The following is a 24,456-nucleotide window of genomic DNA, read 5'->3' on the forward strand; positions in this document are numbered from 1 at the left end:
CCGTCCAGTCAAAACGGTGAGAGAGATGAGCCAGTCACACTCAGGCTGATTATGTCCTGTTGGCTGTCCTACCGTCCAGGCAACACGGTGAGAGAGATGAGACTGTCACACCGAGGCTGATTATGTCCTGCTGGCAGCCCCACTGTCCAGTCGACACGGTGAGAGAGATGAGACAGTCCCAACTGGGTCGATTATGTCCTGCTGGCTACGCCCCCGTCCTGTTAACAAGGTGAGAGAGAGAACAGAGTCACACCCAGCCCGAATATGTACTGCTGCCTGCTCCGTCGTCCTGTCGACACGGTCAAGGAGAGATGAGACAGACACACCAGGTCGATTGGGTCCTCCTGGTTGTCCCGTCATCCTGTACACGATGAAAGAGATGAGACAGTCACAGCCAGCCCGGTTTTACTTTCTGCCCCGCCGTACAGTCGACACGTAGAGAGAGATGAGACAGTCACAACAAGGCTGATTATGTCCTGCTGTCTGCTCCACCGTCCTTTCAACGCGATGAGAGAGAAGAGACAGTAACACCCTGCCCGATTAGGTCCTGCTGGCCACCTCGCCATTCTGTCAACATGGTGAGAGAGAGATGAAACAGTCCCACACGTCCTGATTATATCCTGCTGGCTGCCCCGCGCCCTGTCACCACGATGAAAAAGATGGCTGCCTGTCCTGCGACTGGAGGACATAATCGGCCTTGGTGTGACTGTCTCATCTCTCTTACCGTTTGACAGGACGGAGGGGCAGGCAGAAGGACATGGTCGGCCTGGGTGTGACTGTCTTTTCTCTCTTACCGTGTTGACAGGACCAGGACATAATCGGCCTTGGCGTGACTGTTTCATCTCTCTCGCCGTGTTGACAGGATGGTGAGGCAGCCAGCAGTACATAATTGAGTTGAATGTACCTGTCTCATCTCTCTCACTATGTTGACAGGACAGCGGGGCAGCCGACAGGACATAATCGAGCTGGTTGTGACTGTCTCATCTCTCTAAACGTGTTGACTGGACGGCGGGGAAGGCAGCAGGACATAAGAGGGCTGGAGGTGACTGTCTTTTCCCTCTCACCGCGTCGGCAGGACGGTGGGGCAGCCAACAGGAAATTATTGGACTGGATGGGAGTGTCTCATCTCTCTCTCCGTGTTGACAGGATGGCGAGGCAGTCAGCAGTACATAATTGACTCGGATGTGATAGACTTGTGTGTGGAGTGGACGATAATGCGAATTTCACGCCAGTCTGATTGTCACCAGTTCATAGGGCGATTACCTGATAGTTATGTGGCATTCCGTCAAACTGTTACCTCACATCCTTTGTAAATTAGTGTTGCTTGTTACATGTCACATTCAATGGTTCATTTGAGGATAGTTATGTGATTCTACTTTACCATGATTAGGCCCGTTTGGCATTGAGACCACCGGTAATATGGTGGTCTGTACTCCAGCCCAGAGTTGAACTTGTTCTGGTGGCTTGTTAGGGACAATGTCACAGCCTGTGATTGTACACATTGATCTGATGAATGTTACATTTGAGACCCCGACTACTATTGTGGCCTATACTCTAGCCTAGAATTGACCTCGCTCTGGTGGTTTTTGTCTGGGACAGAGTCACAACCTATGATTGTGCCCGTCCTTCTGATGCAGAGGCGTTGAATCAGTTGTGAGCGTCCGCACAAAGACATGTAGACCCTGCTGCTAGAGCAGATCAAGACTCTCCTGCTGTAAAATCGGCCAGGAACCATTGCACAGTAAATTCACTGGCAATTTTCTTATCTCTCATGATAGGTCTGTGTGTGACTGTCTCGTCTCTCTCGACATGTTGACCAGACAGCAGGGCAGCCAGCAGGACATGATGGGGCTGGGTGTGTCTGTCTCATCTCTCTCAGCGTACCTATGATGGCAGGGCAGGACATAATCGGGCTGGGTGGGACTGTCTCATCTCTCTCTTGCCGAGTTGTCAGGACGGCAAAGCAGTCATCAGGACATAATCGGGCTGGGTGTGACTGTCTCATCTCTCTCTTGCCGAGTTGTCAGGACGGCAAAGCAGTCATCAGGACATAATCGGGCTGGGTGTGACTGTCTCATCTCTCTCTTACCGAGTTGTCAGGACGGCAGAGCAGTCATCGGGACATAATTGAGCTGGGTGTGACTGTCTCATCTCTCTCTTGCCGAGTTGTCAGGACGGCAGAGCAGTCATTGGGACATAATTGAGCTGGGTGTGACTGTCTCATCTCTCTCTTGTCGAGTTGTCAGGACGGCAGAGCAGTCATCAGGACATATAATTGAGCTGGGTGTGACTGTCTCATCTCTCTCTTGCCGAGTTGTCAGGACGGCAGAGCAGTCATCGGGACATAATTGAGCTGGGTGCGACTGTCTCATTGCTCTCATCGTGTTGACACGACAGAGACAGAGACACAGTCAACTGCTTGAACCTTGTCTTCGGCAAGATGGCACATTGATGACATTGCAAAATCTGATCAAGACAACAAACTGATTATCACGAAATATTAATTAGTTTATTATTAGTCTAATTACACTGCAAAATGTCCACACTGGTTCAAAGGGGGAATGATGTCAAACTATGGTTACCAGAAGGTCAAGCAACGAAAATTGAAAATCTACAATACCCGTACGTAACAGACAGCATCTGCACAGAGTTTACATCAAAAGATATCAATCCTTTACAGATGTCATATACAGTATCTGCTTCAAAAGAAGTACACATATTTGGACAGGAATTCAACGAGTCAATATATATGTATCAACAAAATATGTACAATCATTACATGCATATCTACTCTCTTTGCCACAGTAACTTCTGCCTTCAACTTTGAGTAAAATAATATCGTATGCAGCTTGTGAGAGAGTTAATACAGGTAAGTTTATCATATATCATGAAGAGGTCAGAGCCATCAAGACATATGTAGTTTCTTTGTTTTGAGAAAGCAGCAAAAACATCCCAGATGTTGTTTTGGCTCTCAATTATATTCATGTGCACACCACTGTATTGAGCCGACAGAGCAAAATTCGGGCCAGAAAGTTTTTGCACAAAGTTTTTTATGGCTTCAGTACAATGCATTCATGGTACAATCGACCGCACAAAGTGGTTACAAAGATAAACCAGCTTCATCTGCAGAAGGATAAGCTTAATCCCTCTGACCCCATCACATGATGCAAAACAAGCAAACTGTTCTAGTTGGAGAATGATAATGTTGATAACGATAAACACATTCCAAATGAAAGCGGTAACATTTCGCAACATTTCCCAGTATGTGTACATGTCACAACAACCCTCAATGCAATGAACCAGTGGCATCTACATGTATTTTAACACCGATGTCCTAACAAACCATTTTGAATCAAGAAATGTTGTGGTCCCTGTGGAAAAAAAGTTAACAATATAACATTGCCTTTGTTTTCAGGACTTAATCTGGCCGAAATTGTGATACTAATCTAATTGTCTCACAACAGCGATATTTACCAATTTCTAGTAAAATTAAACAATTAGTGTCAGCTATTACAATCAGAATGGAACGGCTGTTGACATGAGACCTTAATAAATTAATAATGACACACCTTTCGCTGCAAAGCAGCATGAAAACTAGCACATACATGTAATGAATAAAACACCAGTTTATGACAAACAAATGTCTGCAGATTCTGTTTATTGGTTTACTTGACGACTCCTAACATCAAACATTGCATATCTAGGCCTACCCACAACAAATGCACAGAATAACTCTGTACCATTTTGATGGAGCCTATAGGCCATAGTACTAAATACCACAACAGCGAGATCAGAATAAGCGTACAGCACCTGTCTTAACACAATAATCTAAGTGAAAACACAAAACTGCATCGATCCTGGTTCTGAATTTGGAGTCATGCCAATAGGAAAGAAGTGAAAATGTCAAAATCGTTGACACTCGTTAAAGAGTACAGGTGGTTACTTGAGGAGTTGAAGGACACAACTGGCACTATTTGTCACACTAGCATTTATTTCGACACAAATTTCTTTAGACCTTCCGTGCTCATTGACTTTGGTCGTTCGATGGGGAGTCCGAGAGCGCGAGACCAGATAAGTGATGCCATCACACCCATGGCACGCGAGACGCCAAACAGGACTGTGTAGTAATTCATTTCTGTCATCCCGAAATACTGAAAAGTAAAGCATTTTGTTTGAATTGTGTTCAACCAATATTGCTGCCATATTAGAGGACAAGCGGCAGATGAATGATGTGGGATTCATCCTGATTGGGACAAGTGCTTAAAGTAGTATTGGGACAAAATGGTATATCACAATTACCATGGTTTTTAACAACTCATCAAGGCCATCTAGTGGATTCATAGCCAAGTTCACCTCGGAGGATAGAAATAGAAGCTAACTTACCTGCAGTAGCACTCCACTGTGAGCATCTACATTGGGCCAGGGGTTCTTGGCCTTGCCTTGTTCTAATAGGATATCTGGTACAAGTTTATATAGCTGGCTTACAAGCTGGAACATTTCATCATCGGGCAAGTGTTTGAGGGCAAATCCTCGCTGGCATTCATAACGGGGGTCAGTCTTTCTAAGGACGGCATGCCCATAACCGGGAACGACCTGGAATAAGAGGCGGGCTTGTTACCATCAACAACCGATCTGACTCTGGCATTGTGAACTAAAGTGGAGGATGGGGGAGTCTTTCTCTGTTCCCACTCTCTGTTGCTACTCACGAATTTGTTAAGTGATGGGAAAAAACTTCTGGTATGGGGACACCAATAGTTGGCAGCAAAATCAAAACAAAATGTTATTACTGGTGTGTGAATGGCACACTCAGTTGGAACAGTCAGAATGTTGACAAATTACAAAATTTTGTCTGAGTTTACCTGTCCGCTTTTCAAAGTGTTCCAGATAAACTCCCTGATGGATTCATCCGAAAGATCTTTTAGTTCCTTCCTTATAGCAGTCAACCAGATAAGCACCTCCTGTAGACGGAAAGAAAGATTGGATTTATAAGCAACAACAATCATGAGACCTATATAGCGCTGGGTCACTGTAGTTCAGAATGTTCATCAACAAAGGACGACGACATTAGGGTGCTTACCTGGTTTGCAAGACCGTGGAGAGGGCCGGCCAGTCCATTCATGGCAGCGGAGAAGCTGAGATACGGGTCCGAGAGAGCACTGCCTACAAGATGGCACGCGTGCGCACTGACGTTGCCACCTTCATGGTCACTGGAAACAAGAGGAGATATTTTGGACGTGAAAATCTGAGAGGTGGAGTTGCTTTAGGCTTCTACCAGTGTCAGGTTTGATCATGAGCGAGTTCGGTCTGTCAAATATGTCCTTTAATTATTGACTGGTCACTGTAAAACAAGAGGCCCCCAGTGTGTCTGGCATGGTTTGTGACTCATGACAATGTCAGTGACACCATTTTGGACACAGTCAGGAGATGGATTGCCATCAAATGCAGTAACACATTCACCTTAAATCTCCTTTTTAATGCAGCATTCTCTGATGAATTGTTGCAGGGAGAATTAACACACAAGGGTTTACTGATCTCACCTGTGAATAGTTAAGTACAGCCGCATGAGTTCTGTAAAGTTGGGGTTATCATAACCTAACATGTTACAGAAGTTAGCGGACCAGTCCAGGTTAGTGTCAATTGCGCAGACTTTGCCGTCTTTGTATAAATTGCGGTAGATGATGGCTGCTAGTGTTGGGAGCTTGGCACACAGGTCCATGGCATCCTCGTAAATTGACTGCGAGAGAGATTGTACAAATTATAAACAAACCATAAAAGCTTCTGTGATTTTTGAAATACACAACTGAGAATTGTCTTATTTTTCTTTGTTCACTCAGTGAGAGTTTGGCATGTTACAGAGGTTACATAAAATATTTTCCTCACTGTCACTTTTTCGAGAATACACTTCACAGCAGCTTACACTTATCCCAAAGTGGGATCTTTTGCATGTTACTTCATGTACAGGAGTTTTTATACTTCTTACCTCCCAATATTGCGACTTGTGAACTCCAGCGTTGTATGCCTCGACGAATTTACTCTCGGTATTGAGGGCAGTGATGGCTGCACTGAACTGTGACATTGGGTGGACATGTCGAGGGAAGCTGTTCAACATGTTTACGACGTGGGTGGGGAGGGATGCTCGCGCTGCCCATTCCTACAATAAGAAAGAAGATGATTTTAAAATCAAATAAAGTTTTAGCCCAACACGATTTGAAATGAATGATATCACTTTGGAAAAGGTTGACACAAATTTGGATGGTCTTTAGCAAGGTTATTCTTCTGCTATAGTTTGTGACTCAATACATGTATAATTGTACAGCACTACTCAGTGACTGTTAAAATTGGAACTTTGATGTTGGGACTACAACAGCTAACAAGGTATAATTGAACTCATGGGGTCCACGAACACTACCAGTAACACAGTTTCATACATGTATCAATACATGTATATCAATGCTCTGTTGGATTTGACATTGTAACTAATCTCTACAGACAACTGATAGGCATGGATAGGAATGACCATGATCTGACTCACCTGTGATACGCCTTTAACCTGAGCTTCAGTTGGGATCTCTCCAGTCAACAACAGCCAGAAGAGACCCTCGGGAAGTGGCTCCTCTCCTCCACCGGGAGCCTTGGGCAGGAGTTTCTCGCACTCTGGGATCGTGTAGCCACGGAAACGGATTCCCTCATCAGCGTCGAGAACTGAGGTCTCGCAGATCATACTTTTCATTGTTCGCATACCGCCATACACCTGTGAAGGAAGAGTCCAAAGTCAACATAACAGAGGGTGTGAAGCTACCATTACTATAAACCGGCAAACTTTCATTAACATTTCAGTTTTGCAGATCTAGCAATAGCATTCCGCGAAGTTACTTTTTATAGCTCACAAGGTCATTTGCATAAGATATTGATGACGTTTTAGTCACGTGACAGTCGGACATCGACACTTATTTCGACGCATTTGAGCTTATTGCAAAGTCAATTATCTTTGACCCTGCATTGTTTTTAGCATGAATGATACCATAGAGTCAGAGAGAGAAATATTCAGAACAATTATGTAGTATTTCCAACACTCGGACATGTGCCAGATTGAATCTAACTGCCCTAGTTAGAAAGCCTGAATCCATTACGAAACCGCATGTTTGTCCGACATTGCCTGTAATTCAGCGATGGGGAAATAGAGGGCAGGAGCTGCAGTGACGTCATCTTCGCGGAATGCTATTGAAGAGGTCTTGCGAAAGTAAACAGTGTCGCCACTTACCATATCGACCGTGATTTCTCCGATCTTGGTATTGCCATGTTGCTGACGAAACGCCTTCACCTCTTCCTGGTGCTTAGGTATCAGTTCCTTCATAACACCTTTCAAACCCTAAAATAAAGAGATTCACATTATCACAGACTGATGTCGACACTCAAAGTACGCTAATCTATGGCATTCGACTGACAATGACTGACATTGAGGCAGGTTCTACAATAAACTTCCTTTTTTCCTTAGGATAGCATTTGATGATGGACAAGACATACAAATGATACTCACCGATACATCTTGACCTAGGTATCTGACAGCTGAAGATAGCGCAGGGAGGGAGTACTGCAAAGAGAAAAGCATGCATTTCTGGTTGAAAAGTTATGATTTTATGTAGATTACATGGAGGGAAAAAAGTTTTTCATCGCAGGAACAACATTTGTCCTCCACTCAATCATGACGATCAGATTATCTCAGTTCAGCAACTTACTGGAATTTTCCCGATGTTAACCGTGTCAGGGGAGACCCGCCGTATACGTAACGGCTTCCGGCGAGACTCGACACGTGAACGGGACTTTTTCGGACTGTAGCGCTCGTAAATGTTTATTTTCAATCGAACAGAGTGTTGTTTGAGAATACTGAAAAGAGCAGCCAGAAGTGTTGATAGGAGGGATAACAACGCTGTGAATATGTGGTCGATAAGTTGACTAGAATCAGGCGGTGGATGACCGTGGAAACACCAAACAACACGGAGAACATGCACGGAGCACAACGTTTGTGAAATCCTGAAGGACAGTAGTCGGTTGGGTATGTAAGTCGACATTGTGTTCTGATCAACAATTAACAAATAATGAACATTTGGTTCTGTTTCGATTTTAAAACACGATCTTCCTCGTTTCCTGCATGGATATCCCAATTGACATCATGGGCCAGAACAATCCCATTTCCACAATTCCGGAGTCTCCACACAGAATGATAGGCAGTCCAACTTCAACGAAACAGAATTTCCAGTATTCCGACATGAAGGCCTACAATATGTAAGCTTGGAATGTTCACTGCTTGAACTGTAGTGGTATCAAATAAGGCAGACCTTATTCCAAAACGTGATGATCCTAACTCTGTAATGAAGTTTATCTCAGGAAATGTTCAGATGTACCCCTTCGACAGTTTACCTAGAAATCCCATCACAAGATCAAAAGCTTTAAGACATGTATTGTTACTTTGTTTGAATTTCACCTGCGTCACAACCACAGCTGGGCTTAAGGCTATTATTTGTGATGAAGTCGAGATCTCTGTGAGAGCGTTCCAGGCCTCTGTTGTACTCCAGAGATTATTATTATGGCCTTTGCACCCAATGAAAGACTGTATACAATAAAACAAGTACAATTGAACCATGAACCAATAAAACCACTTTGCTGCACTGACTAAAGTCCATGTGGAGTTTTGCCAAAAGTGTCATCAATTATTTGATACAAACACAGCACGTCGTTTGCCGTTGATGTCAAATGAACTCACAATTTAGCTTTAAAGAGTACGGTAATTTAGAGGTATACATTTGCCCTTTCAATAACAACTACCGCATTACATTTAACCAGCCCAGGATTTTTCAATACTTCATAACAGCGCATTAAATGAGATTTTTGCTGACATTTTTGAATCTGTTCCAAAATGATTGCCTGATCGCACCTTGAGATTTGCATTGTCACATAGGCCTACTTTTATTTTGTTTCTTCTTTTTGTCACTCATTATGATGATTTATAATCATCACTTTTGAACTGCTGGCCTCATAGCCTATAAAATCACTAATACGGGCAATAGTTTGCAATGATCAGTAAACTGAACAAGGAAATGTAGGTCAATGAATGGGTAAAACATTTAAAATCCAAGAATGGGAACGTTGGGGGACTGGTTAGCATGCATTGCCGTCTCGCTCCGATTCATCTTTGTCGAAAAATTGGCTCAATTGCAGAATACCTGACAAATGTAAAAAAAAGGTCATCCCAAGAGGTTCTTTGGCTAACCGCCGTGACCTTACCAAAACCTCTCTTTGTCTTTTTGCCATTTGTCAGGGACTCTGCAATCAATCAAGCCGAAAAGCGCACGCACAGGTAGGCCCTATAGGCCCTAGGCTGAGTTGGCCTGGCCATACTGGCATACTGCACAGCCTTAGGCTTGGTAACCATGCCAGGACCACCAGACCAGGTGACGGGGAACGGACATCAAATGCATTATTACATAACAGAATGTGACCTGCACCACACTACCACCACTACCACTACCAGACACAACACTGTACTGTAGACCAAAAATGTTACATAAATCATAATACATGTATTGTAATATGCACGTAGGCCTACATTTCTTGATGGAATGCATTAGCATTGCGTGCAGACAGCCGAAAGTCGAGCAAAACCGGCTTGCACATCCATGAAGTTTTGGGTAAAAGTTGACCTTGAAACATGAAAATACGGATATCAAACAAGTTAGAAGGGAACTCACCTTCGGAGAAAATACGATTTTTGTGGTAAGTGACCGGAATAAAGCCATAGTTGATGAGTTTTTGAACTATCCTCAGCAAAGATCTTCGGAAAGTTTTTCTCCCAAGTTTGACCCAGAGTGCACTGCGAGTGGCCTTTCACGCATGCGCAAGTCTTTGGCACAGCAGCTTCCGGGAAAACCTGATGAAATTCTGCGAGAAAAACAACACAAACTTTCACTGTTTTCAGAAAATCGGCTCATTGTAAATATTAGTTGAATTGTAAGAAATGATGTTAAAGTTGATATGATTCGTTTTAAGTTACTATTTTAGTAATCAGATGTTGTACTATATCTGTATTTGGATGGTAAAGACTACCTGTCAAAATCATCAGGAACTGAGAAAGGGGGAAGCACTGATGATTGATAATGTACATGATCAACACAAAATTCCCAGTTTCAGGACCAAAGTGGTCAGAATTGCCAGTGACGATGTGGTGGAAAAACAAGCCTCGTCTCAGTGTACGATGTGACTGATGACGACCCCCCCCCCCATCAGCCCAGGTTACAGCCATACAGGTACTCTACTGATGTCAGTGATGACGACGTGGTCGTTGATTCAGGATATTGTGGATACCGTATTTTGTGGGCGTATATCCATTGAATATTATTGCATTTCTTTCAGAATAAAACCAACCGAATTCACCTCTGAACCATGGATCCTGTCGCATACCAGGCCATGCAGTCATGTGACAACTTTGTAGCGCTTCCTCCAGCAACTCCTGAAGGTACTGTTATATTTGGTAAAAATTCGGATCGACCATCAACAGAGGTACAAGAAGTTGTCTATCAAGTTGCAGCTGATCATGAGAGTGGAGCCAGGCTGAAGGTCAGTATCATCAAATGACATTAAAATCAAAGCCTTCTGAACAGCTCAATTCTACTAGTGTGACAAACAACTGTTGGTCTTTGTAATGTTTTCTCCAGGTTCAGTAACCTTGCAGAAGTTCTATCATTTGTCGGAAAAATGTCAATGGGACTGATACCCCTTTTGCCATAGAATTACTTGTTCTGACATGTGGCACCACAAGTAATCCTACTTGTATCAAATCATTGCGTTCAAAATATTTATGAAATTCACTACTCCTTTTCAGTGCACCTATATTGAGATTGAGCAAGTTGCGCATACCCATGCAGTGATCTTGTCAAAACCAGCTTGGATGTGGGGAGCAGAGATGGGTGCCAATGATAAAGGGGTGTGCATCGGAAATGAAGCTGTCTTTACCAAACTACAAGGACCAGAAGATCAAGAGGAGAGGTTACTTGGGATGGATTTTGTTAGGTAACTGCTACGTCTTCTGCAATCAGGAATGTAAAAAGATCTTGAATTCCTATGGATACTCTTAAAATGTATTTTTCTTCTTCAGGCTTGGACTAGAAAGAGGTGCAACTGCTGCTGAAGCCATGAAGGTTATCACACAATTATTGGAGGAGCACGGTCAAGGTGGCCGTTGTTTTGAGGAAGAGTCAGTGAAGGTCATCATCTATCATAATTCTTTCATAATCGTAGATGCAACGGAGGCCTGGGTCTTGGAAACTGCTGGGAGACATTGGGCAGCAGAGACGATATCAAGTAAGCTTCCAAGTTGTTCAGGGCCTGACTTTCTGTCCAGGACCTGTTTTAGTCGTATCTCCTTCAGTAAAATCCTGTGATGTCATTTCAAAGTGAGAGTAATGGATAGATGTTGAAATTACTCTGCAGAGGCAAGTTGCCTTTGTGAAGGATATACATACATGTATTATCAGCGCTTTGTCAGTTGACAGTAAAATTTCTTTCTTTGCTACCCTTACTTGCCTTGAGTAAACCCTTTTTTCTTTTTCTTTTACAGGTGGTGTTAGAAATATATCAAACCGTCTGACTATCACAACGAAAATAGACGCCATGTCCAGTGGAATAAAGGAGCATGCTCAGACCAGTGGTTTATGGAATGGCGATGGAGATTTTGACTTTACCAAAACGTATCGTCGTGAGGAGCCACCATCAGTACAAACATGTGAAGCCAATCAAAGAGCAGATCATAGATACGAATGTGGGAGGAAACTGATGGAAAAATATGCAGCTGGTAAATATGGTGTTTTAGTGGTTATACTGGTGTCCGCATCATGATCATACAGTGTTTGATTTAGTTTTGGTGCTGGCCTGTGCCTCTGTGACCCTGGCCTTCTCACCTTCAATATCCTTACTGTTTTAAATAGAAATGTCAAGCAGTTTCTACAACTCAGATTGATTATAAATGTTCCGGTTAAAAAGCTTGAAATTTTTCAAAACAGAAGTTTTATTTTCATTTCATTTCAGATGGTACTTTTAGCATCCAGAACATGTTCAGCATTCTACGCGATGAAGAGAGTGGCATCTGCCGGACAGGATTCACTGTGCCAACCGGTAGCCAGGTCTCTGTTTTACATCTACCCAGCTCTAAAATACCATGCAGTCATTGGTTCACAGCTACACCCAATCCAAAATACTCAGTCTTCAAACCATTTATATTCGCACCAAACGTTACGATAGGACAGCTGACAATTTCGCCTAAATATGGTGACGAAGATCCGGTAAAGGTGAAACCACGTTTTCAGTCCAAAGTTGACCGCAGACATTATTTGTACAAATCACACGAAAATGGAGAATATATTATGAAGATGGAGAAACGTGGAAAAGACTTACACAAAGTTTTGAGTAAATTGGAAGCACAGTGCGTAGAAGATGTGCAAGACTTTTTATTAGATTTTGATGAATCGAAATTATGGGAAATTAAGGATTTGTTTAAAGACGTTGTGGAATCGGAGTGTAAGTTTTATAAATAGGGAGTGCAGACATCATAACAGAATGTGTGTGCGAGGTTGCTGGACCCTGTCAAGTGATGCACTCATGTGGAGGAATATTGACTTTCAACCATCCTGTCTACTAATTTTACAATTTATGTATATTTTACTTTTATCAAGGCCTAAATCAGTGCCAAATTTATGAAATATTGGGCATGTACATATACTTGATTCCATAATTTCTAGTCTACGTAACCGGTTGTTGTTATTTTTAGATGACAGGTGCTTCAAGAAATCTGTTGTCACTGTTGCAGCTCAGGGTTGAATTGTTGTGGGAAATGAGATGACTCAACTGTTGACCGTCACTAATATAAACTAAGTAATGTTCGCAAAAAGTTGGTGAATTTGCTCTTTTTTACTTTGCACTAGCCTAAATTCTGTGTTTACTGAATGTTTGTGTTGGCCTGCCATGTCCTAAAGTAAAACACTTGCAAACATTGCGTAGTTTACAGTACGCATACACCAATGGAGCTTGTTAATTGCCATGTTAATGCAGAGGCTAATGAATACCATTGGCTGTGCTAGTATCTAAATAGTTACATGTAGGACACCTATTTTCTTCAGGGAGATTGAGCCTAGAACTTTTTCACCTCTGAATCCCCCCAGCAAGCTTTTATGTTCCATTCCATCACTCTCTACATGTGTCATTTGTGACTTGAGGTAATCCTCAGTCACTTAACTAGAATTTTTGCAAGGCTTTTCACCTTGAATTTGTCATTTGAATTGTACATAGCCTGCATGTGTGTTCCTGTACATTTACATGTACATTGTAGTATCACCTATTGCTCAATGTGTATTACCAGCCAAAATGCATTTCTAGTTCAAATTATTGTGGAGATGTTTTTTCCAGAGGTGTTTATTTTTACTAATGCTGATTGCGCTAGCTTAAAGCCTTCTCAGTTCATAAGAGGAGTGAGAGATTCAATTCAAGGGGTACATGTTATTTTGTGAGAATTGTTGGATGATAGTACGTGTATGTTGATGTACATTTTGTCTGTGGTACATTTATGTAATATGTTGGTCAATAAAGCCTCCAGCTGCACTGTAATATATTTCTAAAGTGATATTGATAATTTGATTATGACAGATAAGCCAGGTGGTATCTACATGTATTTATGGACTGTTTGTGAAACTTTGAAGTACGACAAAGTGGAGATCCCTTAGTTTTGCCCAGGAATTCTTTAAAATTACATGTTGAAGCTAACATATAGTAGTTTCATTTGTAAATAATGGAATATAGTACAGCTAAAGCTCTGTATGTGCTCTTCAGTCAGTCTTTCCTCTGCACTTGGTCTTGAAGTAACATCGAGATTCATAGAACTCTGAAACATACTCATGTTACTTGTTACAATTTTTAAGAGAAGAGTCACTAACGAGATAAGGTATACCACAGAGCAAGGAGAGATCATCTAGAAGAAACTTGGCTGATGCAAACTAAACCATGAAAACGTAGCATGGTTATCCCACTACATTTTTGTTTGAACCTCTGAGGAAAACTATGAGACTCCTCACCTTGGAATATCACTGTCTCGTTTGAACATCTATGAAATTCATGTTGCTCTTTTGCTGAAATTGGCAAACCAAGTAGCCGAGTTCTCTCGGCTAGACGATCCTGGGTAAGGTATATACATGTAGGTCCTGGCAATGTCAATTTATGCACGCATCTAGTTGACTGTCGGGGCATATGATAAATGCCTGGCTGCCATTACTCCAAATGGAGACAATGAACTTTGTGCTTTCAGAACAAATAAATGTTGTTTAAAAGAAAGTTTAAACTGTTCTTATTCTTCATCATTACATGTAATGGGATGTCGCATGTCTATACAGTTCGAGTCAAGTGATGGGGCAGCAAACAGGATATTGGCTGATATGAATAGTCTAGCAAATGCTTTTACTTCAATTTTGTACAGAAAGGTGTAGTGTAAATGTACATGGAGTTTTAGATAAAAGCATTTGCTAGTCTTTATTCATATCACCCATTGTACTGTTTTACGGATTCAATTCAAGTTACTTACCCCTGCATTCAGGTTGTGACTTTGTCCTCAAAAAGACCAAATTGGGACAAACACTTGTAGTACAGGTTTCCCATAGCTTTCCCAGCAATTATCGGGAGAATTTGCTATGTCTTTCCATCATGACTGGCAGTTGTGCTCAGCTGGGGCTATAGTGAGTGCTGTAGTTTGGTTCAATTTCACATCCCATGAAAATGCACTGTATGGACTATTTGAATTGGGGGATAAAGACTGATCATAGGCAGTCACATGTACACAATCAATTACCCAATGTATTCCCCAGGAAATGAATGTTTCACATAATAAACTAAACTTCCCAATGACAATTGTGACAACCTCAATTACGTAGATTTCAATTACTACAGAATGGAGTCACACGTACACAACTTGAAGTACTCTGATCTATTTACAAGAACTTTATTTCTACACCTATGAGCTACATTACATTGAAGATTTTATAACACACTTCACACGGGTATGAATTGCACCGCAGACTACATGAACATACTGAATAAAATAAAAACTCATCATTTCATCTCTCAATCTTTCAAACAAAATTTGACATTCTCAATATACTCTCTCAAATATTCTGTGTTGACGTCATTACACTCGAGTCCCCTGTGAAATGAGGCTGAATATACATGTAGTTAGCCCGACTTTCACTTGTGAAGGTTCTCATAGTGAATCAGCCTTACGAAGTAAGGTATTGTACTATAATTATGCATCAGTAAGCTACCTGGGTGAGTTACATGTATATGTTCCAATATGGCAGCAATTTCCCACCTTTAGGCTTGTCAAAAGGTATGCCTGTAACACATCAGCCAATTGCAGGCAAAATAGGCCTTTTTGAACAGACAGGCCTCCACTGGCTTCCTCGCCGCGACACAGTTTCTCAAAGCCCAATACATCTACCAAAGCAAAGGCCAAGCTAAACTTATCAAAGTAAAAGAAGACAAAGATACATAAATACTGGACACACATTGCATTGAATATGACATACATGTAGTGCTAAAATGATGGCTATATACAGATGTATTTACAAAAGGTAACGAAATACTGTTTAAAATCAGATGAGGAAATTGTTCATGCTTGAAGGTATTTTAGAGAGCAATTACTCTCTTCACATTGAGTATACAGTAAAACTTGTTGTTGATAGAGAGTGATCACCAGCTCTCCATGGAACAGTTCACTTGAGTGATGAGTGGGTGTGATCATTCAGCTGAAATACTTGACGGAAGTTGGAACTGAGGTAAGACTCTCAGTACTGGCAAAATCTGATATGTTTCAAAAGTACATTTTAGTTTGGTAAACGAACGTGGCATTATACAATGAGTATTCTCAATCCCAAAAGAACGACTATTTTCCAAAAAATCCCAAAGATTGGTTTGACAATATCAGAGAGATCTTGAAAAGTTAATAGCTTCATATTATAAGAAGTCCTCATCATTTTGGCCTTAGTGTTGTTGTTCAATTCAATGTTGGCGATGAGAAGAAGTGTCTCGGTCCGGTTCTTGTTCTCGATGTCCTGAAGAGGGAGAAAAACATGTAGTATTAAAAGGATCAAGTCACAACCAAAAGGTGCAGTTTCTAAGTGGACACCTCTGTTAATAGCAGAACACCCACCCTACAATGTACTTTCCAGTTTCAACCAGGCTGGTCAAACTAGAATAAATTTTTAACATGCCGAAATGAGCAACTAGGGAAGGATCATGCAAGGCGATTAAAACATGTGTATAATTTCTGGATCATGCAACTTCAGCGTTATTCATGCTCAGGAAAACCAGCCATAGGAATCTTAACGGTTTAACAGGAAAGAAAAGCAGCGATACATGCATACGAAATCTGTCAACTCACTTTCTGTCTTTCCCATTTCTGCAGACAAAATGGCAAGAAAGAGATCAAACACTGCAACACGTTTACCGAAAGGTATTCACTCGAGCGGTTCACAGTACAATGGACAATTATCTGCCGACCTGCATTTCATTTTCAGTCAAGTTACGTAACTTTTACTGAGAAATTTGACACTTACATGTATTACAAAGAAGGGAAACTGATGTAAGAATGGAGTAAAACATACCTGGGAGTTACACCAAAGACTTCTTGAGCTTTCTTGGTCATGCTTCCATTGACTGGACCGAGCATACTAGATGGAACTAGAAAAGAAACAAGGATAGATTTTATAAGAAAAAAAATGATATTCAATGGGCCACAAGAGGCGTTAGCCACACACAATGACTTAAAGTAAGTTTGAAACAGATTTTCTAACTGCAAGATCAGTGTCTCAGTGATTTTTCTCAATCAAGTAGTCCAACAAATTCAATCAAATTCTGCGGCCAGTTTTAAAAACCATACAACTTTCTGGCTCACATATTTTACCTACCTCTTAGTTCTGGGGTGTGGACATCAGTGCGGACAAAATTGAGAGATCGTAGGTTGATACCGTCATCTTCCACGTTGATAAAATTGGCCCAATAATCAGAAGTGATGGTCATGAGTAAATCCACAACCTGAAAGAAAAATGAGATTACAATCGTTAGACGAGGAAGGCGCCTGGACTTAAAACTATGAATTTCCTTTATCCTCCTTGGGGTACCGAAATAAATGTAACAGACAATCAAAGAATCTCGGTTATATGTTTGAAAGTAAATGCCTTCATCCTATTCATACTTTAAAATGAAAACATACCATGGCTTGTTTCTTGGTTTCGTTGATCATCTGCATCGGTTCAGGTTCAGGGGTAGAATAACCCACGATAGTTGGTCCAAACACCTTGGCCAAGTTGCTGATTGGCATTTTGCACTCGGGGCAATCTGCAACGCTGGAAAAGGCATCAGAAAAGCATGTCAATTTCGCCCTATACAACGTAGAAGTGGGCAGTCCACAAGGTCATTATTTAAAGACCTTTAGCAGGCACTGACACAATGCTTGTGGCCTTGGGAAAGTCACCTTACTTTTTCAAACAGTTTCCTTTGTATGTGTCTAAATTATCTGCACTGCTTCAACTGAGAATCAGTAATGATGTTTGGATGAGGACAGGCAGACCTTGGAGTGGTTACAATGTACTTACCGCTGTAAATGAAGTATTAGATAAGCCATGGTGTCTCTGTTAGGCTGTGGGAGTTCACTGACGGCTTGGTAAACGTGACACAGCGCTTCATCTTTGTCATTCAATTCCGTTGCGTGGACGAAGTCTTTCCAGAGATCGAAGGTGACGAGGGGCTCCCTCAGACCTCGCAGGAACGACTTCATGCAGCCGCAGATCACATGGATGTCATCGATGGCAGACTGAAACCGAGAATAATCGGATACTTTCAACTGGTGTTGTCCAGTAGTTTTTTTATCATGCTTTTTGATTGTATGGTCATGGGTTCTGACAGAAATGATGTGGAATTGGCATGGATTTCATTGATTTATCAAATAATATGTAGCCAGAGGACTAAGTCCCAATCAAATATTATGATACTTACCAATTTAGGAACGCCTTTCTTGTGCAAAAATTTCTCCTTAAGCTCCCTGATTTCTTTGTCCGAACCTGGCACTCGATAGAGGCCTGGCTCAGCTAGGCCGCGCTGTTCTACCTCTCGTATACAGTGAATCTACAAGAATGAACAAGTGAGAAACAATAGGAGTGGATGCATTCCATGTGATGTTGAGACTAAAGAGATGAAGAAGATATCAAATACATGTAGGTCTGTGTAACTGTAACCTACAGGCAGTTGATGCTATTTCCACGATATTTGGCTGTGACAATGTAGTGATTGAGAAAAAGTTAGGAAGGAAACAACAATGTTCTTACCACTAAAGCAGGTACCATAGGAGCTTCGTTTGATGCATAATCTGCTACGACTCCCTGAAAAAAACAAAATGTATTTCACTGCAAATCCTCAATACAACAGCTGAGTGAATGGCATTGGACACATTACAACAAGACACGCAGGACAGTAGCATTGGCACTGGACATGGCAGTAAGTAGAGCAATATAGCAAACCTACTTCTTTTCATTGATGCAAACCAAATGATGCCACATTTTTTAATCCGATTCCAAAGTATACAATCAGGTCTTTCAATTACGCGTACTCCTTTACACCTTGTAATTTTTTTGCCTATTTTGGGGATGTACTTTTTGCTCCATTCACCCTAATTTGGGGACATTTTGGTACGGCAACCTGATAAAAATATTCAGAATTTCAGCGGCCAAAACTTAAAGGACGTGTCCCTGAAATTGCAGTTTCTACCAGAAAATGACATACTTTGGGGTTTTGGGCAGTAAGTTGGGGGAAAAGGAGCATAATTGAGCATTTTGATGTGCAAAATATGCTTCAGGGAGGTCAGATACCCCTAGAAACAAAAACAAAATTCAAAAAAAAAAATTTGTGAAAAAAATTTTTTTTTGAATTTTTTTTTGTTTTATATTTTTATGCTAATTTTGGGAAATATTTTGGCTAATTTGGGGACATGTGGCGCCCCCTACACCGTATAACGGTGTAGAAACCATGCAATTGAAAGGCCTGACAATCTCTCTCAAGAGACAAACCTGTTCACCGAACACCGTCTCCTGTCTAAGGGCTCTATTAAAGGGGGCATGTCGGAGCAGATGTACATCGACATGGAAGCACTTACCATTTCCTTCTTGCTGGTGCCAGGTGTCGCCGGTGTGTTGGGTACACATGGAAGTGGCACCTTGTCTTTGCAGTCGATGTGAGCGGTTGTCCGACAATCGCGACACCTCAAAGCCTTGCTGCCAAAACCTATTCTCTTGTTACACTGAAAACAGAAAACACATAGAATAATGGCAAGACTTGCATGACCCCAATGCTGCCATGCTGTGATCAGGAAAATGTCAGCCCTGACACAAGGAGGATACCGCGGTGACGTCACGGCTTTTCCAAGATGGCGCTGCATATTGTAAACAAACTCGATCCACGGCCAAGGGAAAATCAAGTCATCAAAAAAGTTAGATTTTTCGCATCAAATCAGAGTTATCAGTACTTTTCTGCTATGAAATAAGTCTTCAGACAATAAGCTATCATTTGAATAATGAAAAGTGCTGTTTTGATGGGGAAAAATAGGGTTTTTTAAACCAAATAGCCGGCACCGATCTTCCAAAATTAGCGATGGTTTCAAAACAGTCTCCCAGATATGGGGCAATCTCTTCATTATCATAATGGGATTTGGAGGCATGTTTACAGATTTTACAAGTTCGAGACCTGTAATACCTAAAACTCGCATAGATCCCCATAGATCCCCTCTATTTGTCGAGTTAGCGCCCCTGTAAGATCATGCATTTTCGGACACTAGAACGAAATCTTCCTGCGGATATCGCGGTTTCGGTGATGATTTAAGGAGAAATTGACTGTTCTTGGAGTTGTATGGGACAGAAATGAGTTCATACTTCATGAATACATGAATATATTATGATATGGGCGGGCTTCTAAGTCAAAACAATAACAAACTCAACTTCATCTCTACCGTGTATGGCGTAGTGCATTGCCTAGTGTATTTCGTAGTGTATTTTAGCGGAGACATTATTTCCGCACTTTGGCCACGGCAAACGTCTTTTTTATTCGTGGAAGTTAATCTGCTATGTAAATTTTATTCTACACAGGAAGAATCCATACTAGGTATTGCAATATTTCATGTCTATTGGTGTTTTTGTGTACAGGAGCGCACCAAACAGTGAGACGTGGAGATGTGTCCAGTGCTGGTGCTCTCAGTAGACTGAATCTGATTGGCCATAGCGATCACTAATATGGGTCGGGATCACGTGATGTGACGTCACCGCGGTATCCTCCTTGGCCCTGACAAGGCCTCCAGGGGAAATTCACCGGAATGTAGTTTCATATTCTGGCAGATACACCTCCCCTCTCAAGCAAACGGGCCAAAGGTCTTTTTGGTCGGCAAATTAAGCATTCTAATCCAAGCACTTTACCTTAGTGGTTGATAGCAGCATATACCATTCAAAACAATCTCTAGTCAACTGGCACATCTTACAACATCTGCCCAAATATCAAACAAAGAAATACAACACTGTTTAGCTTTTACGCCTTGATCCTTACCACTCCACATGATTCGATCCTCAGGATGGACTTGGTAACAAACAGATGACCCTTATTGAGGCGGCCTGCTGAGCTGTATGTACGGATGAGGACAGGCGAGCCGGGTGTCGTTTGTTTCTTGGTCTCTTGGTTTGTCTTATCTTTGAGGATGCCCCGTGGATTGTTGCTATTAGAGTTAGTGTTGTCATCATTGTGACCATTGGCTGAAAAGATAGTGTTATAAATATCAGTCATTTGACTTGCAATCGGGTCAACATTTCAGGGGAAAGTATTTAATTTCGCAGTCCAGGCAGGTTTTGTCGACATATTCTTCTGGCTCATCTACCTCACAACAGATGCTGCTCTTGGAGAAGAGTGGAGCCGCAGAGGTGCAATGTGCAGGTCTAAGAGTCTTAATCAGAGATTGTAATCCTTACATTTCTTTCTTTGATGTCTCTTGGCATCTGTCTGTATTTCAGATGTTGCGGTCATCGTTCCTCCATGCGGGGGGATTCTGATGGTCGTTGTTGCTGTAATCGAGGTGTTCTGAAGAGAAAAAGAGTACATGCTGAGTTGATAAGTAAATGTGCATCATCCAAGCGTCCTCCGGCTGTTGGTTTTTAAAAACAATTTTCTTACAATGAAATACGAATAACCGAAAGACTCACTGCTTCTCCACTGGCACTTTTAGTTCTCCGTCTCTTGGAGGAGCCGTCGCTTTCGTCATCTGACTCCTCGGGCGGTGGAGCAGTGGGCGCCCGACGTCGTTTCCAGCGCCGCCCGCTACGCAGCGAGGATTCATCGAGATCTTCTTCCGTCTTGTCATAATCTGAATCCAATACAACTGAAGTGTTGGACTCGTTGATTGTGTCGAGCCTGAAAAAAACAATTTGTGACGATGGTTATTTTTCGAAGATGACAATAAAAGCGAAAGCAAAGAATGACATTGCCTATCACTTCTGGCCTCAAGGGGCCAATTTGGTTCAAATTGCTTTCCCCAGCAAGAAGACGGTCAATGTGAGAGAGACTTTGCCATAATTACCTTCTTGGCGATACAGGATCCATATTTGATCCATATGGCGAGTTGTGATTGAATGTACTGGTGTTGTTAAAATAGGACAAGACACGTTCCCTCTCTTGATCGTTAATCAGACTCTGTCCATGACCTGGTTGTTTCTCTTTCTGAAGTAGGTCCCGGATCAAGGCAATCTGTCGTTCCTAGAAAGAGAAATAAACGCGTTCGTTTTTACTCCTAAAGCCATGCATCTTCACGTTCGGTAGAATGACTTGTTCTGAACACAATGAAGAACCTTCTTGTGAGTTAAAAAACATGTGGTCGATTGTTATTGTTGGAAAAGTATGTTCAAACTTACCATACACTCCTTTTCCTGTTCAGCCTTTATCCGTCTCTTCATCTCATGATCAATCTGGCTCCTAAAAATTCAGCAAAGGACAAAATTGTAGGGAATTACATTTGTAGAAGGCACCCTGTTCAAAAGGCCTGTGCCTGATTGTAGTCTAAACGATTGGAAAAAATGCTTTTGTTAGTAGATGCCATTTACTATTAATAAGGTATCCTCAATGACATTTGCATGCTAAAAGTTTTTGTTTATTTCATACCTTGCATGCTTTAGTTTCGTATCCAAAGCCTGATTCTCCATCTCCAGTTTTCTGATCTTGTTACTTGTACTACTACTACCCTCCTCCGCCGCAAGCCATTTCTTTCTACATTGTTCTTGATTCTTCACAAAGGCCATAAACTCTGAATATTTCAACAAAAGAGAGAATAGAAGTTATGCTACAGAACTCATAACTCAGTCATAGGTTTTTTTTAGATGAGAATAAGGGTGCAGCACCCTGCTGTGTCTCTATTGTTTGAAGTCGGCTTAGGTTTTCTGACGTATTCTGAGTGTGCACATTTGATTTGTTTTGGCACAGATTTGTCTTCTTCGAAGTCGTCTATAAATAAGGTTCCGTTGTATGTTAACAACCTAAGAAGTAATCAAGGGCTTTTCTCACCGGTTTCCACGCCAGCTGTAAGAACATTGGCATTCCTGACTAAATCATCAAATGCTGCCACCAACGATAGGGTATCCTTTGAACCCATCTTTGGTTACTGAAACAAAGAAACGGAAAGACGTTTTATTTACCCCGACCTGAGATCATGAGCAAAAGCAACACATGCACTGCTTCTAATCTAAACACAAAGCGTGGGGTATGCACATGTATGTATGTATATACAATGCATGCATGCGATGCACGCCCCGGAAAAAAGGATCGCCAAAGTCAAGCATTATTTAGTCGTTGTTGAACTGATCTCCATAACGATTCTTACATATTTGTCTTCTACAGTATACAACACACGCACCTGAAGTGATATCTATGCCTTTTATTTATTCGTATTTATATTAAACGATAAAATAGGACATTTCGGCTATTTAAAATTTTCCCGGCCGTTTTGAAAATACAGGAAATAGTATTTCAGCCAATCAGAGCGCGAGATTCGATGGCTCAGCGCCATCTTCTGGGAAATGGGTAAAGCTAATTTTATACTACAGGGTTATTCACAAACAATGCAACCTGCATTTGTTAGTTTTGTGTCGGAAAAGCCATTATCATGTGCATTCGTCACAAATGAATAAGCTAAAATCGCTATTAGTTAGGAACAACACACTTAAATGGTAGTTTGTAATTAATAACAGCAATGGCATGCGCATACATCATAAAAGTTGATGTCACTGCCCAGATCAAGGTCTCATTAGGGAGGGTTTTTTTGTATTCATGCGCGGCCAAGCCCTAGCCGTAGTTTCTAAACAATCATTGATTTTTTGGTCGTCACAGTACGCCAGTGTTGATTTAGCAGTTCTTTTGGCAAAGGCATGTTTTTGGAGTTTCTGAAACCTAGAGCGCTACTCAATAGGCGGCTAACAAGAAACTACACATTTCACTCTTGTTGCCGACGTATGTGTACACTGAACTTGGGATGCGCGTCGGCCCCGTGTTGAAATGCCGTCGAGTGCCAGTTGGTGCGTTTTTCGCTGATTTGTGCAAAATTCAACATATCTCAAAAGTTCAATGGTTGACCCTCGATTTTTTTATTTTTTTGTGTAGCGTAAGCAACTGTCTTTCACGGGAGAATGGTCACTGTAAGAATTATTCAGTAAGAAATGTATAATATTTGGGGTTTTCCGTGATTGTCCGGCCCAATTGGCAATATTGCCATTTGGCAATATTGCCATTTGGGATGATAAACAGAGCTAGGAGCAAATGTGATGCTTATGATTTGTTTAAAGAAATAAAATGCCCGATTTAACATCCTGCAGAATCAGGGAGAACGGGCGTTTCCAGTGATATACGACACAAGTGGGCTGTCCTCATGTAATCACTTTGGAAACGCATTTTAAAATAGATGTAACGTCCTGTAAATGGGGCACGTCATCATCGCGAGACCCAAGTCGTCGGCACGAAGGTGACGTCATAAATCAGTCCTAGTTCCCATCTACTTGCGCCCTTGACAACCATCACGTCACAGCGGAAATGCATGCCCACGTGCCAGACGGGTGGCTCGGAGTCGGAATTTAAAAACTGAACAAAATGTTGTCTGATTATGTTCGACCCCTATTTTATTTCCTCCTCCTCTTCGTCTGGGTCGGACGTACACAAGGATCCGTATGGAAGATGCAACGGGAATTATTCATGCAGACAATGCCCCCAAGCAATTGTTATCATCCGCAAAATAGACCCAACAACCACACCGATTTATCAGCCAAAATCCAATCACATTATGGCTTCCCGCTGGTTGTCAAC

General features: G+C 41.7%; 3 protein-coding genes across 7 annotated transcripts; 1 reads left to right on the top strand and 2 right to left on the bottom strand.

Moving 5' to 3' along the window:
• Positions 1-2,487: 2,487 nt before the first annotated feature.
• LOC135500088 (citrate synthase, mitochondrial-like) lies at positions 2,488-9,864 on the bottom strand. Of its 3 annotated transcripts, none has more exons than XM_064791249.1 (10): positions 9,747-9,864; positions 7,538-7,591; positions 7,262-7,369; positions 6,533-6,751; positions 5,981-6,151; positions 5,538-5,734; positions 5,078-5,207; positions 4,860-4,958; positions 4,384-4,593; positions 2,488-4,151 (listed from the first exon to the last, which is right to left on the bottom strand). In XM_064791249.1, the coding sequence occupies exons 1-10, from the start codon at positions 9,792-9,794 to the stop codon at positions 3,990-3,992; spliced, it is 1,398 nt and encodes a 465-aa protein (XP_064647319.1). In that variant the 5' UTR covers positions 9,795-9,864; the 3' UTR covers positions 2,488-3,989. The 3 variants fall into 3 exon arrangements, with proteins under 3 accessions (XP_064647319.1, XP_064647320.1, XP_064647318.1); XM_064791250.1 differs by lacking the exon at positions 9,747-9,864 and adding an exon at positions 8,337-8,560; XM_064791248.1 differs by lacking the exon at positions 9,747-9,864 and adding an exon at positions 7,737-8,330.
• Positions 9,865-9,902: 38 nt separating this feature from the next.
• On the top strand, positions 9,903-13,650 carry LOC135500089 (secernin-2-like). 2 transcript variants are annotated; one of them, XM_064791251.1, is made up of 6 exons: positions 9,903-10,005; positions 10,408-10,611; positions 10,877-11,064; positions 11,150-11,355; positions 11,612-11,845; positions 12,079-13,650. In XM_064791251.1, the coding sequence occupies exons 2-6, from the start codon at positions 10,438-10,440 to the stop codon at positions 12,582-12,584; spliced, it is 1,308 nt and encodes a 435-aa protein (XP_064647321.1). In that variant the 5' UTR covers positions 9,903-10,005; positions 10,408-10,437; the 3' UTR covers positions 12,585-13,650. The 2 variants fall into 2 exon arrangements, with proteins under 2 accessions (XP_064647321.1, XP_064647322.1); XM_064791252.1 differs by having other exon boundaries at positions 9,909-9,987.
• Positions 13,651-15,015: 1,365 nt separating this feature from the next.
• Positions 15,016-23,096, bottom strand: LOC135500325 (rac GTPase-activating protein 1-like). 2 transcript variants are annotated; one of them, XM_064791719.1, is made up of 17 exons: positions 23,018-23,096; positions 22,669-22,765; positions 22,270-22,411; positions 22,023-22,083; positions 21,692-21,867; positions 21,318-21,525; positions 21,087-21,195; positions 20,671-20,873; positions 19,235-19,378; positions 18,411-18,464; positions 18,082-18,210; positions 17,682-17,899; positions 17,300-17,432; positions 16,995-17,121; positions 16,692-16,767; positions 16,469-16,486; positions 15,016-16,139 (listed from the first exon to the last, which is right to left on the bottom strand). In XM_064791719.1, the coding sequence occupies exons 2-17, from the start codon at positions 22,754-22,756 to the stop codon at positions 16,082-16,084; spliced, it is 1,944 nt and encodes a 647-aa protein (XP_064647789.1). In that variant the 5' UTR covers positions 22,757-22,765; positions 23,018-23,096; the 3' UTR covers positions 15,016-16,081. The 2 variants fall into 2 exon arrangements, with proteins under 2 accessions (XP_064647789.1, XP_064647790.1); XM_064791720.1 differs by lacking the exon at positions 16,469-16,486.
• Between the last annotated feature and the right edge of the window lie 1,360 nt (positions 23,097-24,456).

The sequence above is a fragment of the Lineus longissimus genome, chromosome 16, assembly GCF_910592395.1.
Source record: "Lineus longissimus chromosome 16, tnLinLong1.2, whole genome shotgun sequence".
Lineage (NCBI taxonomy): Eukaryota > Metazoa > Nemertea > Pilidiophora > Heteronemertea > Lineidae > Lineus > Lineus longissimus.